General features: G+C 44.5%; 1 protein-coding gene across 3 annotated transcripts in view; it reads right to left on the bottom strand.

Moving 5' to 3' along the window:
* KYNU (kynureninase) overlaps positions 1 to 18,363 on the bottom strand; it is a 988,121-nt gene that overhangs the window by 451,347 nt on the left and 518,411 nt on the right. For 2 of the 3 annotated variants that reach the window (XM_078682489.1, XM_078682490.1), the window contains exon 8: positions 3,341 to 3,487. The exons of the other annotated variant lie outside the window; for it this stretch is intronic. In XM_078682489.1, coding sequence (XP_078538615.1) covers positions 3,341 to 3,487 — 147 coding nt within the window. The remainder of the gene's footprint in view (positions 1 to 3,340; positions 3,488 to 18,363) is intronic. 3 annotated transcript variants of the gene reach the window in all.

The following is an 18,363-nucleotide window of genomic DNA, read 5'->3' as shown; positions in this document are numbered from 1 at the left end:
GCAGACTAATCACAAATAAAAAAGCGATGCACGATGTCTCGCGTTTGTCTCTTCGTGACATCTCGGCTGAGTCAGAATGCTGTCAGCTCCACAGGGAGCTCCTTTGCCGCGCTGACTGAAGGAAATTTGTAATGGCAGCAGCTGCTGCTGCTGGCAAGGAAATGAGTGCGCGCCAGACCAGTGAGGAACGAATCACTCCATGAAGCAATATCCAGGAGCAGGGGCGTAGCTTCAGGGGGAGTATTTTGTGTTAAATCCCCGTAATAAATGCATTTTATGATAATTAGTTGGGTACAAGTGCTTTCAGTCGGGTATTGTGAGGTCTCTGTCGAATTTCACAAGGAATTTTTAAATGCACACAGACAAAAACGCCCACACTCTCTCCCTTTCATTGTTTTGAAAGTCTTAAAAAATGTTGCAAAGTTTTCAAAATATTGTGCTTTCCCTCACTCACCTAGTACCCCCACCAATCTGCATTCCTCTCCCTTTCCACTGCCCCTTAAGCCACTCTAATGGACCATGCCCTCCTATAATGTACACAACATTATATGGCCCTGTCCCCACAATTTACTCTAGGTGGGGTACTGGTCTATCGGTCGCCGGGTTCACCAGGCACTTTCCTCAAATTTCAAGATGAGATCATTGCCTCCCGGGCTCTCCAGTTCTCCAGGTTTCTTCTTTTAGGTGACCTGAACATACATTTGGAGAACCGGCAGGCTCCTGGGTCGAGGGACCTGTTGGATCTATGTAACGTAACTCAAATGACCCAGCAGGTCCCGGCGGCCACCCATATTTGTGGGCATGTATTAGATCCAATATGCTCTAACTTTGAGCTCAGGGTATTAGCCCCTAGGCCTGTCACCTGGTCTGATCATTTTTTGGTCTGCTTTAATTGGAACATAGGCTGCTCTACTTTGTTACCTGGTAAGGCTGTCAGTCAGTATCCTAAAAAGATCAACATCCCAGCTCTAGCGAGAGCTCTGGCCCTTACATCTCCGGTCAAAGTCGCCGACTTGGATGGTGCAGTGGAAATGTTTTCCAACTGAATCTGCCAGGCAGCTAATTCACTTCCTCAGTCCACTACGAAGGGCTCCCCCCGGGGCTCCCCCTCTCAGCCTTGGTTTAGCAACTCCCTCAAAGCTATGAAAATAGTATGTAAAAAACTGGAGCAGGGCTGGCGCCGTGAGTATTGTCCTCGTGCGAAGGCGGCACTTCGTGCAGCTCAGAGGGAGTACTACGCTGCTATTAAAGAAGCTAAAGGCAACTTTTTTGCAGACAGAATTTCTAAAGCTAACAACAACAGCAAGGAGATTTTTGCTATCGTCCATAGTTTTCTAACCCCTAGTGCGGAACTTCCCCCCTCTCTGAACTCATTCCAAAGGTGTGAGGACCTATCTAACTTTTTCACCGCCAAGATACAAAAGATTCAAGATAGCCTACGGACTATCCCATCAGGACAGTCCCCTCTATCTATTCAGCCGGCCCTATGTCCCATTGTTCCTAGCCAATTTTTTTCTCATTTTTCCACTGCCGAGGAGAAAGACGTCCTAGCCATACTCAAATCACTAAAATTTGGCTCGCCGGCAGACCCCTGCCATGCTAGGGTCCTGAGTGGGGTGGCAGAGACAGTAGCGCCGGAGGTAGTGAAGCTGGTGAATGACTCACTTCAATCAGGCAGGGCAATGGAAACATGCAAAACTCCTCCCCCTCCTTAAGAAACCTTCTGCTGACCCCTCACTTCTCTCCAATTATCGCCCCATTTCCCTCCTTCCAGCCCTGGCCAAGGTGTGTTAGAAGGTGGCTTTTAAACAACTGGAGAGATTTGTGGAGTCCACAGGAGCCTTACATCCAGCTCAATCCGGATTCAGAACAGCATTTAGCACTGAAACTGCCCTTGTGGAAATTTCGGAGGCTATTAGGAAGTGTTTGGATGCAGGCGGCAGGGCGGCTCTGATCTTACTCGACCTCTCTGCCGCCTTCGATACGGTACCCCATCTCCAGCTCCTCTCCCGCCTGTCTGACATCGGGATTAATGGTACGGCTTGGGAATGGGTTAGATCCTTTTTGGATAACCGCTCCCAACAGGTGTGGATACCCCCTTTCTCTTCATCAGATACCATGGTAGCAACAGGTGTTCCTCAAGGGTCCACCTTGAGCCCTCTTTTGTTCAATGTTTACCTCACCCCCCTGATCGGTCTTGCGGAGAGGCTGGGTGCCAAAATGATGGCTTATGCCGACGACACCCAGCTTCTCTTTACCTGGAAGGGGGATGATTTGCAAACGGAGGTGGCCCATCGCTGCTTATCAGCAGTTTTTTCATGGATGGCCCAGGCTAGCCTGAAATGCAATGAAGAGAAGTCTGAGGTGCTCCTCTACGGTCATTTTCCACCTGCCTTTAGAGAGTATCTCTGGCCTCCTGGATTTCCTTGCCCCTCAGGAGACTGTGGTGTTGCAAAAAAACTGGGAATCTGGTTTGGGGGCGATCTAGGCTTTCATGAACAAATTATACGGCTGTCAGGGGTGTGCTTTGGCACACTAAAAGCCCTGAGAAGATTCTTTCCCTTGCTTACCCGCGCTGCTAGGGAGACGGTGGTCAGGGCCCTAATACTGGCACGCCTGGATTATGCCAATGCCCTCTACCTTGGCATTCCAGGATACCGTCTGGGAAAATTACAGGTCATCCAGAATGCGGCTGTTAGGCTTGTATTCAACATCCCTAGATGCCTAAGCGTGCGCAAGCAGCTGAGTAATCTGCACTGGCTACCTGTTGCCCAGCGAGTGCATTATAAAGCACTTACTATGACCCATAAGGCACTTCATGGGCAGGGACCTGCCTATATTGGTGCTAGGCTCTCCCTCTATACTCCCAACCGTCCTTTGCGGTCTGCTATGCAAAGACGGCTGGTGATCCCTAGATTCCGGAGAGCGCGTTTGGGGGGGATGTCCTTTTCAGTTAAGGCCTCCACGCTCTGGAATGCGCTCCCTGAGGATCTTTGGCACATCGAGGAATTGGCTTAATTTAAAAAAAGGCTAAAAACGTATCTGTTTAAACAGTCCATTTAGTCCCTCCTGCCTCCCATGTTTACTTTTCTCCCACGCGCCAGGACACTCTCGAGTAGCAGTGCGCGATGTATAAATTCCTTTATAACATAACATTATATGCCAGCGTGACTGTTGGAATATCTGATGCTTACCCCTCCCAAGTCTTACTGAAGCTACGTCCCTGTCCAGGAGTCTGTTTCAAAATCACCGGCTCCTGTAGATTTTCAGTATTTTCCCAAAACATAGATTTTGTATACATCAAACCATAAAAGAATGCAGAATGGCAGTGGCACTATACCTTTTTCTTTCCAACCTCTGTGATCTTTGGAATGTTGAAGACTTGCCCAGTGTAATACTGTACTCCGCTGAACAAGATCACCGCTATGGAGTCTCCCTCCTTCTCGATAACAGAAATTATGTCTTCTGTTCTCAGCGTCTCTTCGCCCTGCAACATGAGATGTTTGTAGAAGAGATTTTAAGGATTTCACTCAGTAAGACATTTCTTTCAAAATTACAGAAGGACACAAAGGCCAAAGATCTGCTTGAGCACATCTTTCCAAAAGCGGGCCTAAATTTACTAACAATTTGATCTGAGCTGCCTTCCTTTTCTAACATAAACCCTGTGGAAAGAGTATGTAGGTTTTAACCTTCCAACGCAAATAAGGATTTACATGGGGAAACTGGAGTAAAGCAAAGTGGGATTATGCGCTATGTTGCATCAAGGGAGTGCTCTATGGGTGAGGCATGGGCATTCCCATGCGTTCGCTCATGGATTTTGATGCAAATCCCTATCTACTGATTAGTGCAGACAAGGATTTGCAACAGATTTCTACGCCTCCTTAATCAGGTGTGAAGGGGGAGAAATGTTAACATTTCTTCATGCTTTTCAAACTTTGCATGTGTGCTGCATTGTACAACAAAGAACATGGGAAAAGTATTACATCATAGTTTTTGCATAGGAATGCTCCCTTGCAATATAAAAACTAGGCTTAACCTTTGCAATCTGGTGCATTGAAGCAAGGCAGGCAAAAGGGCACCAGTGCAAGGGCAGAAAAAACAAACTACCATATGGCATGTTTTTTTCTCTCCCCTTAACGCAATACAACACAGAAACTTTGTTTGCTGCACTGCATGGTGTCAAAAGTTAAACAATCTACAAATGGGTGTTGTCAGGATTTGAGCCTGCTATGTTAAGAATCTCACTAGGTTTCTTTTCACTGAAAGACAAAGACAAACGTTTAACACATAAACATAGCAAAATATTTAAAGAAATAAAAAATGCTTTATAATAATGACCCAGAATGTAATGCTAATGTCTTGACTGCATATAATCGAAGGAGGAACGAGGAGTGATATTTAGAGAGGTCCAGCCTCCAAGGTTAATATGCAAGAAACACAGAGGGGACAGTTCCTCAAGCAAGTGACAGAATAGGCCCTAAAAGTTGGAAAAAGGGATGCGAGCAACCAAATTTTGGGGATCCAAATGATCATATCAAAGTGCCCTCACACACCTAGTAGAGTGTCATGCTTCATCATTTGGTGCTCCTCATCAGGCCGGCACTGAAATGCCTGACGGCCCGTTAATGGGGGATCTTCAGTGGAGATCAGCTGATCATAAAGCTGTTTGATAGGTACAAATGAAGGGGTTATATAGGCTGATGATAAGGTGATTTAAAAGAGTCTAAGGGAACCAGGAAAAATTTTATGAAGAGGTGGGCCCTTGACACCAAAAACAGAAAAGTTATCTAAGGTGACATTTTTTAAATGAATGATGAATTGTTTTATTTGCTGTATGACGATAAAATAATTAATTTCAATCAGTCAATAAACTCTGAAACTTTGAATGGTGAATGACAGTCAACTGGAGGTCAAAATAGATCTGGGGATTCAAAAAATCAGTGGGCTTTCCAGTTATCTATCAAGTCTAATTCCAAGGCAAAATATATATGCGTTCACGGCTAGATGTGGACTAACCTTTAAGTGGACAATTGTGACGATTCCTCTGCGAAACAGCATGGATATTGCATGGGGATGGATTTCGTGTTAATTTTTTTTGTGAAACTTGGGAAAAATTTGTTTTTTTTAAACATTTTGTTTATTGAAATTTTACAACATACAATACAGATGTATCCACACAGGCGTTGGGCTCAGTATACAACATATCCTATAACATCATCATAGTAATAAAGATAGGAAAGTGAGGGCTGAAACTGTCCTGAGTCGCGATCTGTCAGGGAGCACCTTCTATTGATATAGGCGACTGTCCCCATACCCAATTCCCGCAAGGGAAGTGACCTTAAATGCAAATAAACAATACAGTAATATGATAGCTGCAATGATCTCGTATTAGGCCCAATGGAGATATACAAAACACTAATGTTCAAGGGTTATGGTAGTACAATATACGTTAAAGCCAGGGTATTCGCCCACATTTCAGCTGCTGTACAGCTCACATAATTCACGAATCGGCTGGACTGGTAGCATTTGTCTGGTCCTCATCTTGGAGGTCGCTATTGTGTGCCATTAAATATCCCCGGAGAGGATCCCACACATCCTTAGGCTTGTTTCGTATCGACTGTGTGTCTGCATATATCTGATTTTGCTCCTGACAGTAAATTACATCATTCAACCATTCCTTAAATTTGGGGGCCCTCCCCCTGCCCCATCGACATGCGATCCTGCGCTTCGCGAGCAGTAAAGCAATGTTCACAAACTTCCTAGTGGGTTTCGGCACCTTCATCGTATATCCCAATAACATAACAAGTGGGTCCATCACCACCACCCCGCCTATCATCTCCTAAAGCGCTGCATGAACCTCTGTCCAATATTCAAATATCCTCGGACATTCCCATGCTAAGTGCAAGAAGCCCGCACTCTCCGCCCTGCATCTGTCGCACCTATCATGGTCGGATAGGCAGAAGCGAAGCTTTTTGACTGGTGTATAGTATATTCTCTGCAAAAATTTAAAATGTATGATCTTAAGTCAACAGCTAGACGATATGTTGGCAGTGATATCGCAACAATAGGTCCACTGCTGGTCTTCAATTTCGACTCCCATGTCAGCACCCCACTGTATACGAGCTTTACAGTGTGTATGTACAGCTTGCGACCTAATGTCCCTATATACGTGGGATACCATATGGCGCCCATATGCCGACGACAACATAATATGTAACGCCAGTAACGTCTCAGGCTCATCAGGAAATTGTGGGAGTATACTCTTCAATCCTTGTCGGAGTCTGACATAATAGAATAGGTCCAGTGGTGTGGGTTGTAGGCCCTGAAATATTTGATCTCGACTTTTAAATTTACCTTCTAGGAAAAGTTCACCCCACGTCGCCACCCCGAATCTACGACACATGTTTTGAAACCCATTTTCTTGTAACAATGATAGTTGGGAATGGTAAACAAGAGGCAGTCTTGGAGAGTAAAGTATTGGGAGTTGCATCATAGTGCGGATTCGACGCCAAGCGTCTACCGTACAGGTCACAGTTGTAAAGGGCGTTTCTATAGCTTCCACTGGGCCATGAATGATGCCCTTCAAAGGTAAGGGCCGCGCGATCCAGTCTTCTACAGCCAGCTGTGGCATGAAAGGAGTCGGAGCGAACCAATGGTACGCGTATTGTGCCTGAGCACTCATATAGTACACAAGGAAGTCAGGCACGTCAAATCCTCCATTGGCATATGGTTGAGTAATAACAGACCATGCGAGACGCGGTTGCTTTCCACCCCAGAAGAGCCTCAGCAGTTCCGATCTAAGGGTTTTAAAAAAATAGGTGCCCGGAAAGTAGGAGATATTCTGAAAGAGATACAAGAACCTTGGAAGGACAACCATTTTTATAAGCGACGCTCTACCCGCCATAGATAACGGGAGTGACACCCAGCGAGTGACATCATCAGTCAACTTTACAATCGCAGTGCCATAATTTAATCTTATAGTTTCATCCTTATCTATGGCCACCTGTATGCCCAGGTAACGAAGATCGGAGCTGCACCACTCCAATGGGTAGTCTAGCTGAAATCTTGAAACCGCTTGAGTAATGGGGAAGAATAGTGACTTTTTCCAATTAATTTGTACGCCTGACACGCGACCGAAAACTATAAATTCACGCAGTAACGAGTTAAGGTTAGTTTGAGGATCTGTAATGTATATCGTTAAATCGTCCGCATAAAGGGACACATCGATCTGCCGTCGATAACATCTAAAAGCACTTTGCTTATGGAACTGCTGAATGCGACATGCCAGGGGCTCAATCGCAATAGCGAAAAGCAGTGGGGAGAGCGGGCACCCCTCTCTGGTGCCCCTGGTGATAAAAATTGGATCGGAAAGCTCACCATTGATAAGTACTCTCGCCGTAGAGTTGGTATAAAGCAGTCTGATCCAGTCTACAAATAGCTCAGGGAAACCCATCCTATTCAATACGGTTATCATGTAGTCCCATTCAACTGAATCAAACGCTTTTGTTGCGTCCAAAAAAACGGCAGCTAATGGAACTTCGGGCGCCACCGTACGTATCAGCGAGAAGAGGGTACGCAAATTATGAGCAGTGGACCTGCCAGGTACAAACCCCGCCTGATCTGGAAGCACTATCACAGTCATCAGTAATGACAGCCGAGTCGCCAAAATGTTAGCTAATATCTTTGCATCACAATTTATAAGAGAAAGTGGCCGGTAGGAATCGCAGTCCGAGGGATCCTTCCCAGGTTTTAGAAGGGAGGTAATTACCACTTCCCGCATTGAGCGTGGCAGTATCCCTGCTACTAGTGCGTCTTCAAAAACCTCCTTCAAGACTGGGGCCATTATGTCAACATAACTCTTATAAAATTCTGCTGGGAGGCCATCTAGTCCGGGGGCCTTACCATTCTTTAAAGACATTATGGCGTCCCTCACTTCGTCGAGTTCTAATGGGGCACTGAGAAATTGCCTATGTGTGTCGCTCAACCAGCACAAGGCCACCTCGCTTAAGAAATCGTCAAACATTGCATCTCCTGATCGCTGTGTGCGGTATAAACTGCCATAGTGTGAGGTAAAAAGGCGTAATATACTCTTGGTGTCTTTACATGTCTCAACATCCGATGTAGTCGCCTCAAGTATGTGCGTACTATACCGGGGATTTCGTGTGAGGCTTGCTAGTGCTCGACCTGGCCGGTCTCCCTCACAATACTTCCTAGCAGTCCAATGTTTCCCCCTAAATTTGACCTCTCTAGCCGCCTCAGCCTCATACTGTGTTAGTTTTTCACGAAATTCACTATGGAATCTCCCCTTGTCTTCCCGCACCATTCTCACCTCCAGCTCTTTCAAATCTTTCTCTAGCTTCGCGATAGTACCCCTTATGTCTCGCAGAACACCACAACTTTTGGAGATACAAAAACCCCTGATCGTGACTTTAAACGCCTCCCAGATCGTGAAGGGGAGAAATGTTAACATTTCTTCATGCTTTTCAAACTTTGCATGTGTGCTGCATTGTACAACAAAGAACATGGGAAAAGTATTACATCATAGTTTTTGCATAGGAATGCTCCCTTGCAATATAAAAACTAGGCTTAACCTTTGCAATCTGGTGCATTGAAGCAAGGCAGGCAAAAGGGCACCAGTGCAAGGGCAGAAAAAAAAACTACCATATGGCATGTTTTTTTCTCTCCCCTTAACGCAATACAACACAGAAACTTTGTTTGCTGCACTGCATGGTGTCAAAAGTTAAACAATCTACAAATGGGTGTTGTCAGGATTTGAGCCTGCTATGTTAAGAATCTCACTAGGTTTCTTTTCACTGAAAGACAAAGACAAACGTTTAACACATAAACATAGCAAAATATTTAAAGAAATAAAAAATGCTTTATAATAATGACCCAGAATGTAATGCTAATGTCTTGACTGCATATAATCGAAGGAGGAACGAGGAGTGATATTTAGAGAGGTCCAGCCTCCAAGGTTAATATGCAAGAAACACAGAGGGGACAGTTCCTCAAGCAAGTGACAGAATAGGCCCTAAAAGTTGGAAAAAGGGATGCGAGCAACCACATTTTGGGGATCCAAATGATCAGATCAAAGTGCCCTCACACACCTAGTAGAGTGTCATGCTTCATCATTTGGTGCTCCTCATCAGGCCGGCACTGAAATGCCTGATGGCCCGTTAATGGGGGATCTTCAGTGGAGATCAGCTGATCATAAAGCTGTTTGATAGGTACAAATGAAGGGGTTATATAGGCTGATGATAAGGTGATTTAAAAGAGTCTAAGGGAACCAGGAAAAATTTTATGAAGAGGTGGGCCCTTGACACCAAAAACAGAAAAGTTATCTAAGGTGACATTTTTTAAATGAATGATGAATTGTTTTATTTGCTGTATGACGATGAAATAATTAATTTCAATCAGTCAATAAACTCTGAAACTTTGAATGGTGAATGACAGTCAACTGGAGGTCAAAATAGATCTGGGGATTCAAAAAATCAGTGGGCTTTCCAGTTATCTATCAAGTCTAATTCCAAGGCAAAATATATATGCGTTCACGGCTAGATGTGGACTAACCTTTAAGTGGACAATTGTGACGATTCCTCTGCGAAACAGCATGGATATTGCATGGGGATGTATTTCGTGTTAATTTTTTTTGTGAAACTTGGGAAAAATTTGTTTTTTTTAAACATTTTGTTTATTGAAATTTTACAACATACAATACAGATGTATCCACACAGGCGTTGGGCTCAGTATACAACATATCCTATAACATCATCATAGTAATAAAGATAGGAAAGTGAGGGCTGAAACTGTCCTGAGTCGCGATCTGTCAGGGAGCACCTTCTATTGATATAGGTGACTGTCCCCATACCCAATTCCCGCAAGGGAAGTGACCTTAAATGCAAATAAACAATACAGTAATATGATAGCTGCAATGATCTCGTATTAGGCCCAATGGAGATATACAAAACACTAATTTTCAAGGGTTATGGTAGTACAATATACGTTAAAGCCAGGGTATTCGCCCACATTTCAGCTGCTGTACAGCTCACATAATTCACGAATCGGCTGGACTGGTAGCATTTGTCTGGTCCTCATCTTGGAGGTCGCTATTGTGTGCCATTAAATATCCCCGGAGAGGATCCCACACATCCTTAGGCTTGTTTCGTATCGACTGTGTGTCTGCATATATCTGATTTTGCTCCTGACAGTAAATTACATCATTCAACCATTCCTTAAATTTGGGGGCCCTCCCCCTGCCCCATCGACATGCGATCCTGCGCTTCGCGAGCAGTAAAGCAATGTTCACAAACTTCCTAGTGGGTTTCGGCACCTTCATCGTATATCCCAATAACATAACAAGTGGGTCCATCACCACCACCCCGCCTATCATCTCCTGAAGCGCTGCATGAACCTCTGTCCAATATTCAAATATCCTCGGACATTCCCATGCTAAGTGCAAGAAGCCCGCACTCTCCGCCCTGCATCTGTCGCACCTATCATGGTCGGATAGGCAGAAGCGAAGCTTTTTGACTGGTGTATAGTATATTCTCTGCAAAAATTTAAAATGTATGATCTTAAGTCAACAGCTAGACGATATGTTGGCAGTGATATCGCAACAATAGGTCCACTGCTGGTCTTCAATTTCGACTCCCATGTCAGCACCCCACTGTATACGAGCTTTACAGTGTGTATGTACAGCTTGCGACCTAATGTCCCTATATACGTGGGATACCATATGGCGCCCATCTGCCGACGACAACATAATATGTAACGCCAGTAACGTCTCAGGCTCATCAGGAAATTGTGGGAGTATACTCTTCAATCCTTGTCGGAGTCTGACATAATAGAATAGGTCCAGTGGTGTGGGTTGTAGGCCCTGAAATATTTGATCTCGACTTTTAAATTTACCTTCTAGGAAAAGTTCACCCCACGTCGCCACCCCGAATCTACGACACATGTTTTGAAACCCATTTTCTTGTAACAATGATAGTTGGGAATGGTAAACAAGAGGCAGTCTTGGAGAGTAAAGTATTGGGAGTTGCATCATAGTGCGGATTCGACGCCAAGCGTCTACCGTACAGGTCACAGTTGTAAAGGGCGTTTCTATAGCTTCCACTGGGCCATGAATGATGCCCTTCAAAGGTAAGGGCCGCGCGATCCAGTCTTCTACAGCCAGCTGTGGCATGAAAGGAGTCGGAGCGAACCAATGGTACGCGTATTGTGCCTGAGCACTCATATAGTACACAAGGAAGTCAGGCACGTCAAATCCTCCATTGGCATATGGTTGAGTAATAACAGACCATGCGAGACGCGGTTGCTTTCCACCCCAGAAGAGCCTCAGCAGTTCCGATCTAAGGGTTTTAAAAAAATAGGTGCCCGGAAAGTATGAGATATTCTGAAAGAGATACAAGAACCTTGGAAGGACAACCATTTTTATAAGCGACGCTCTACCCGCCATAGATAACGGGAGTGACACCCAGCGAGTGACATCATCAGTCAACTTTACAATCGCAGTGCCATAATTTAATCTTATAGTTTCATCCTTATCTATGGCCACCTGTATGCCCAGGTAACGAAGATCGGAGCTGCACCACTCCAATGGGTAGTCTAGCTGAAATCTTGAAACCGCTTGAGTAATGGGGAAGAATAGTGACTTTTTCCAATTAATTTGTACGCCTGACACGCGACCAAAAACTATAAATTCACGCAGTAACGAGTTAAGGTTAGTTTGAGGATCTGTAATGTATATCGTTAAATCGTCCGCATAAAGGGACACATCGATCTGCCGTCGATAACATCTAAAAGCACTTTGCTTATGGAACTGCCAAATGCGACATGCCAGGGGCTCAATCGCAATAGCGAAAAGCAGTGGGGAGAGCGGGCACCCCTCTCTGGTGCCCCTGGTGATAAAAATTGGATCGGAAAGCTCACCATTGATAAGTACTCTCGCCGTAGGGTTGGTATAAAGCAGTCTGATCCAGTCTACAAATAGCTCAGGGAAACCCATCCTATTCAATACGGTTATCATGTAGTCCCATTCAACTGAATCAAACGCTTTTGTTGCGTCCAAAAAAACGGCAGCTAATGGAACTTCGGGCGCCACCGTACGTATCAGCGAGAAGAGGGTACGCAAATTATGAGCAGTGGACCTGCCAGGTACAAACCCCGCCTGATCTGGAAGCACTATCACAGTCATCAGTAATGACAGCCGAGTCGCCAAAATTTTAGCTAATATCTTTGCATCACAATTTATAAGAGAAAGTGGCCGGTAGGAATCGCAGTCCGAGGGATCCTTCCCAGGTTTTAGAAGGGAGGTAATTACCACTTCCCGCATTGAGCGTGGCAGTATCCCTGCTACTAGTGCGTCTTCAAAAACCTCCTTCAAGACTGGGGCCATTATGTCAACATAACTCTTATAAAATTCTGCTGGGAGGCCATCTAGTCCGGGGGCCTTACCATTCTTTAAAGACATTATGGCGTCCCTCACTTCGTCGAGTTCTAATGGGGCACTGAGAAATTGCCTATGTGTGTCGCTCAACCAGCACAAGGCCACCTCGCTTAAGAAATCGTCAAACATTGCATCTCCTGATCGCTGTGTGCGGTATAAACTGCCATAGTGTGAGGTAAAAAGGCGTAATATACTCTTGGTGTCTTTACATGTCTCAACATCCGATGTAGTCGCCTCAAGTATGTGCGTACTATACCGGGGATTTCGTGTGAGGCTTGCTAGTGCTCGACCTGGCCGGTCTCCCTCACAATACTTCCTAGCAGTCCAATGTTTCCCCCTAAATTTGACCTCTCTAGCCGCCTCAGCCTCATACTGTGTTAGTTTTTCACGAAATTCACTATGGAATCTCCCCTTGTCTTCCCGCACCATTCTCACCTCCAGCTCTTTCAAATCTTTCTCTAGCTTCGCGATAGTACCCCTTATGTCTCGCAGAACACCACAACTTTTGGAGATACAAAAACCCCTGATCGTGACTTTAAACGCCTCCCAGATCGTGAAGGGGAGAAATGTTAACATTTCTTCATGCTTTTCAAACTTTGCATGTGTGCTGCATTGTACAACAAAGAACATGGGAAAAGTATTACATCATAGTTTTTGCATAGGAATGCTCCCTTGCAATATAAAAACTAGGCTTAACCTTTGCAATCTGGTGCATTGAAGCAAGGCAGGCAAAAGGGCACCAGTGCAAGGGCAGAAAAAAAAACTACCATATGGCATGTTTTTTTCTCTCCCCTTAACGCAATACAACACAGAAACTTTGTTTGCTGCACTGCATGGTGTCAAAAGTTAAACAATCTACAAATGGGTGTTGTCAGGATTTGAGCCTGCTATGTTAAGAATCTCACTAGGTTTCTTTTCACTGAAAGACAAACGTTTAACACATAAACATAGCAAAATATTTAAAGAAATAAAAAATGCTTTATAATAATGACCCAGAATGTAATGCTAATGTCTTGACTGCATATAATCGAAGGAGGAACGAGGAGTGATATTTAGAGAGGTCCAGCCTCCAAGGTTAATATGCAAGAAACACAGAGGGGACAGTTCCTCAAGCAAGTGACAGAATAGGCCCTAAAAGTTGGAAAAAGGGATGCGAGCAACCACATTTTGGGGATCCAAATGATCAGATCAAAGTGCCCTCACACACCTAGTAGAGTGTCATGCTTCATCATTTGGTGCTCCTCATCAGGCCGGCACTGAAATGCCTGACGGCCCGTTAATGGGGGATCTTCAGTGGAGATCAGCTGATCATAAAGCTGTTTGATAGGTACAAATGAAGGGGTTATATAGGCTGATGATAAGGTGATTTAAAAGAGTCTAAGGGAACCAGGAAAAATGTTATGAAGAGGTGGGCCCTTGACACCAAAAACAGAAAAGTTATCTAAGGTGACATTTTTTAAATGAATGATGAATTGTTTTATTTGCTGTATGACGATGAAATAATTAATTTCAATCAGTCAATAAACTCTGAAACTTTGAATGGTGAATGACAGTCAACTGGAGGTCAAAATAGATCTGGGGATTCAAAAAATCAGTGGGCTTTCCAGTTATCTATCAAGTCTAATTCCAAGGCAAAATATATATGCGTTCACGGCTAGATGTGGACTAACCTTTAAGTGGACAATTGTGACGATTCCTCTGCGAAACAGCATGGATATTGCATGGGGATGGATTTCGTGTTAATTTTTTTTGTGAAACTTGGGAAAAATTTGTTTTTTTTAAACATTTTGTTTATTGAAATTTTACAACATACAATACAGATGTATCCACACAGGCGTTGGGCTCAGTATACAACATATCCTATAACATCATCATAGTAATAAAGATAGGAAAGTGAGGGCTGAAACTGTCCTGAGTCGCGATCTGTCAGGGAGCACCTTCTATTGATATAGGCGACTGTCCCCATACCCAATTCCCGCAAGGGAAGTGACCTTAAATGCAAATAAACAATACAGTAATATGATAGCTGCAATGATCTAGTATTAGGCCCAATGGAGATATACAAAACACTAATTTTCAAGGGTTATGGTAGTACAATATACGTTAAAGCCAGGGTATTCGCCCACATTTCAGCTGCTGTACAGCTCACATAATTCACGAATCGGCTGGACTGGTAGCATTTGTCTGGTCCTCATCTTGGAGGTCGCTATTGTGTGCCATTAAATATCCCCGGAGAGGATCCCACACATCCTTAGGCTTGTTTCGTATCGACTGTGTGTCTGCATATATCTGATTTTGCTCCTGACAGTAAATTACATCATTCAACCATTCCTTAAATTTGGGGGCCCTCCCCCTGCCCCATCGACATGCGATCCTGCGCTTCGCGAGCAGTAAAGCAATGTTCACAAACTTCCTAGTGGGTTTCGGCACCTTCATCGTATATCCCAATAACATAACAAGTGGGTCCATCACCACCACCCCGCCTATCATCTCCTGAAGCGCTGCATGAACCTCTGTCCAATATTCAAATATCCTCGGACATTCCCATGCTAAGTGCAAGAAGCCCGCACTCTCCGCCCTGCATCTGTCGCACCTATCATGGTCGGATAGGCAGAAGCGAAGCTTTTTGACTGGTGTATAGTATATTCTCTGCAAAAATTTAAAATGTATGATCTTAAGTCAACAGCTAGACGATATGTTGGCAGTGATATCGCAACAATAGGTCCACTGCTGGTCTTCAATTTCAACTCCCATGTCAGCACCCCACTGTATACGAGCTTTACAGTGTGTATGTACAGCTTGCGACCTAATGTCCCTATATACGTGGGATACCATATGGCGCCCATCTGCCGACGACAACATAATATGTAACGCCAGTAACGTCTCAGGCTCATCAGGAAATTGTGGGAGTATACTCTTCAATCCTTGTCGGAGTCTGACATAATAGAATAGGTCCAGTGGTGTGGGTTGTAGGCCCTGAAATATTTGATCTCGACTTTTAAATTTACCTTCTAGGAAAAGTTCACCCCACGTCGCCACCCCGAATCTACGACACATGTTTTGAAACCCATTTTCTTGTAACAATGATAGTTGGGAATGGTAAACAAGAGGCAGTCTTGGAGAGTAAAGTATTGGGAGTTGCATCATAGTGCGGATTCGACGCCAAGCGTCTACCGTACAGGTCACAGTTGTAAAGGGCGTTTCTATAGCTTCCACTGGGCCATGAATGATGCCCTTCAAAGGTAAGGGCCGCGCGATCCAGTCTTCTACAGCCAGCTGTGGCATGAAAGGAGTCGGAGCGAACCAATGGTACGCGTATTGTGCCTGAGCACTCATATAGTACACAAGGAAGTCAGGCACGTCAAATCCTCCATTGGCATATGGTTGAGTAATAACAGACCATGCGAGACGCGGTTGCTTTCCACCCCAGAAGAGCCTCAGCAGTTCCGATCTAAGGGTTTTAAAAAAATAGGTGCCCGGAAAGTATGAGATATTCTGAAAGAGATACAAGAACCTTGGAAGGACAACCATTTTTATAAGCGACGCTCTACCCGCCATAGATAACGGGAGTGACACCCAGCGAGTGACATCATCAGTCAACTTTACAATCGCAGTGCCATAATTTAATCTTATAGTTTCATCCTTATCTATGGCCACCTGTATGCCCAGGTAACGAAGATCGGAGCTGCACCACTCCAATGGGTAGTCTAGCTGAAATCTTGAAACCGCTTGAGTAATGGGGAAGAATAGTGACTTTTTCCAATTAATTTGTACGCCTGACACGCGACCGAAAACTATAAATTCACGCAGTAACGAGTTAAGGTTAGTTTGAGGATCTGTAATGTATATCGTTAAATCGTCCGCATAAAGGGACACATCGATCTGCCGTCGATAACATCTAAAAGCACTTTGCTTATGGAACTGCCGAATGCGACATGCCAGGGGCTCAATCGCAATAGCGAAAAGCAGTGGGGAGAGCGGGCACCCCTCTCTGGTGCCCCTGGTGATAAAAATTGGATCGGAAAGCTCACCATTGATAAGTACTCTCGCCGTAGGGTTGGTATAAAGAAGTCTGATCCAGTCTACAAATAGCTCAGGGAAACCCATCCTATTCAATACGGTTATCATGTAGTCCCATTCAACTGAATCAAACGCTTTTGTTGCGTCCAAAAAAACGGCAGCTAATGGAACTTCGGGCGCCACCGTACGTATCAGCGAGAAGAGGGTACGCAAATTATGAGCAGTGGACCTGCCAGGTACAAACCCCGCCTGATCTGGAAGCACTATCACAGTCATCAGTAATGACAGCCGAGTCGCCAAAATTTTAGCTAATATCTTTGCATCACAATTTATAAGAGAAAGTGGCCGGTAGGAATCGCAGTCCGAGGGATCCTTCCCAGGTTTTAGAAGGGAGGTAATTACCACTTCCCGCATTGAGCGTGGCAGTATCCCTGCTACTAGTGCGTCTTCAAAAACCTCCTTCAAGACTGGGGCCATTATGTCAACATAACTCTTATAAAATTCTGCTGGGAGGCCATCTAGTCCGGGGGCCTTACCATTCTTTAAAGACATTATGGCGTCCCTCACTTCGTCGAGTTCTAATGGGGCACTGAGAAATTGCCTATGTGTGTCGCTCAACCAGCACAAGGCCACCTCGCTTAAGAAATCGTCAAACATTGCATCTCCTGATCGCTGTGTGCGGTATAAACTGCCATAGTGTGAGGTAAAAAGGCGTAATATACTCTTGGTGTCTTTACATGTCTCAACATCCGATGTAGTCGCCTCAAGTATGTGCGTACTATACCGGGGATTTCGTGTGAGGCTTGCTAGTGCTCGACCTGGCCGGTCTCCCTCACAATACTTCCTAGCAGTCCAATGTTTCCCCCTAAATTTGACCTCTCTAGCCGCCTCAGCCTCATACTGTGTTAGTTTTTCACGAAATTCACTATGGAATCTCCCCTTGTCTTCCCGCACCATTCTCACCTCCAGCTCTTTCAAATCTTTCTCTAGCTTCGCGATAGTACCCCTTATGTCTCGCAGAACACCACAACTTTTGGAGATACAAAAACCCCTGATCGTGACTTTAAACGCCTCCCAGATCGTGAAGGGGGAGAAATGTTAACATTTCTTCATGCTTTTCAAACTTTGCATGTGTGCTGCATTGTACAACAAAGAACATGGGAAAAGTATTACCTCATAGTTTTTGCATAGGAATGCTCCCTTGCAATATAAAAACTAGGCTTAACCTTTGCAATCTGGTGCATTGAAGCAAGGCAGGCAAAAGGGCACCAGTGCAAGGGCAGAAAAAAAAACTACCATATGGCATGTTTTTTTCTCTCCCCTTAACGCAATACAACACAGAAACTTTGTTTGCTGCACTGCATGGTGTCAAAAGTTAAACAATCTACAAATGGGTTTTGTCAGGATTTGAGCCTGCTATGTTAAGAATCTCACTAGGTTTCTTTTCACTGAAAGACAAAGACAAACGTTTAACACATAAACATAGCAAAATATTTAAAGAAATAAAAAATGCTTTATAATAATGACCCAGAATGTAATGCTAATGTCTTGACTGCATATAATCGAAGGAGGAACGAGGAGTGATATTTAGAGAGGTCCAGCCTCCAAGGTTAATATGCAAGAAACACAGAGGGGACAGTTCCTCAAGCAAGTGACAGAATAGGCCCTAAAAGTTGGAAAAAGGGATGCGAGCAACCAAATTTTGGGGATCCAAATGATCAGATCAAAGTGCCCTCACACACCTAGTAGAGTGTCATGCTTCATCATTTGGTGCTCCTCATCAGGCCGGCACTGAAATGCCTGACGGCCCGTTAATGGGGGATCTTCAGTGGAGATCAGCTGATCATAAAGCTGTTTGATAGGTACAAATGAAGGGGTTATATAGGCTGATGATA

This window comes from Lissotriton helveticus, chromosome 3_1, assembly GCF_964261635.1.
Source record: "Lissotriton helveticus chromosome 3_1, aLisHel1.1, whole genome shotgun sequence".
Lineage (NCBI taxonomy): Eukaryota > Metazoa > Chordata > Amphibia > Caudata > Salamandridae > Lissotriton > Lissotriton helveticus.
The sequence above is the reverse complement of the archived record's forward strand: the minus strand, read 5'-3'. Positions and strand labels throughout refer to the sequence as shown.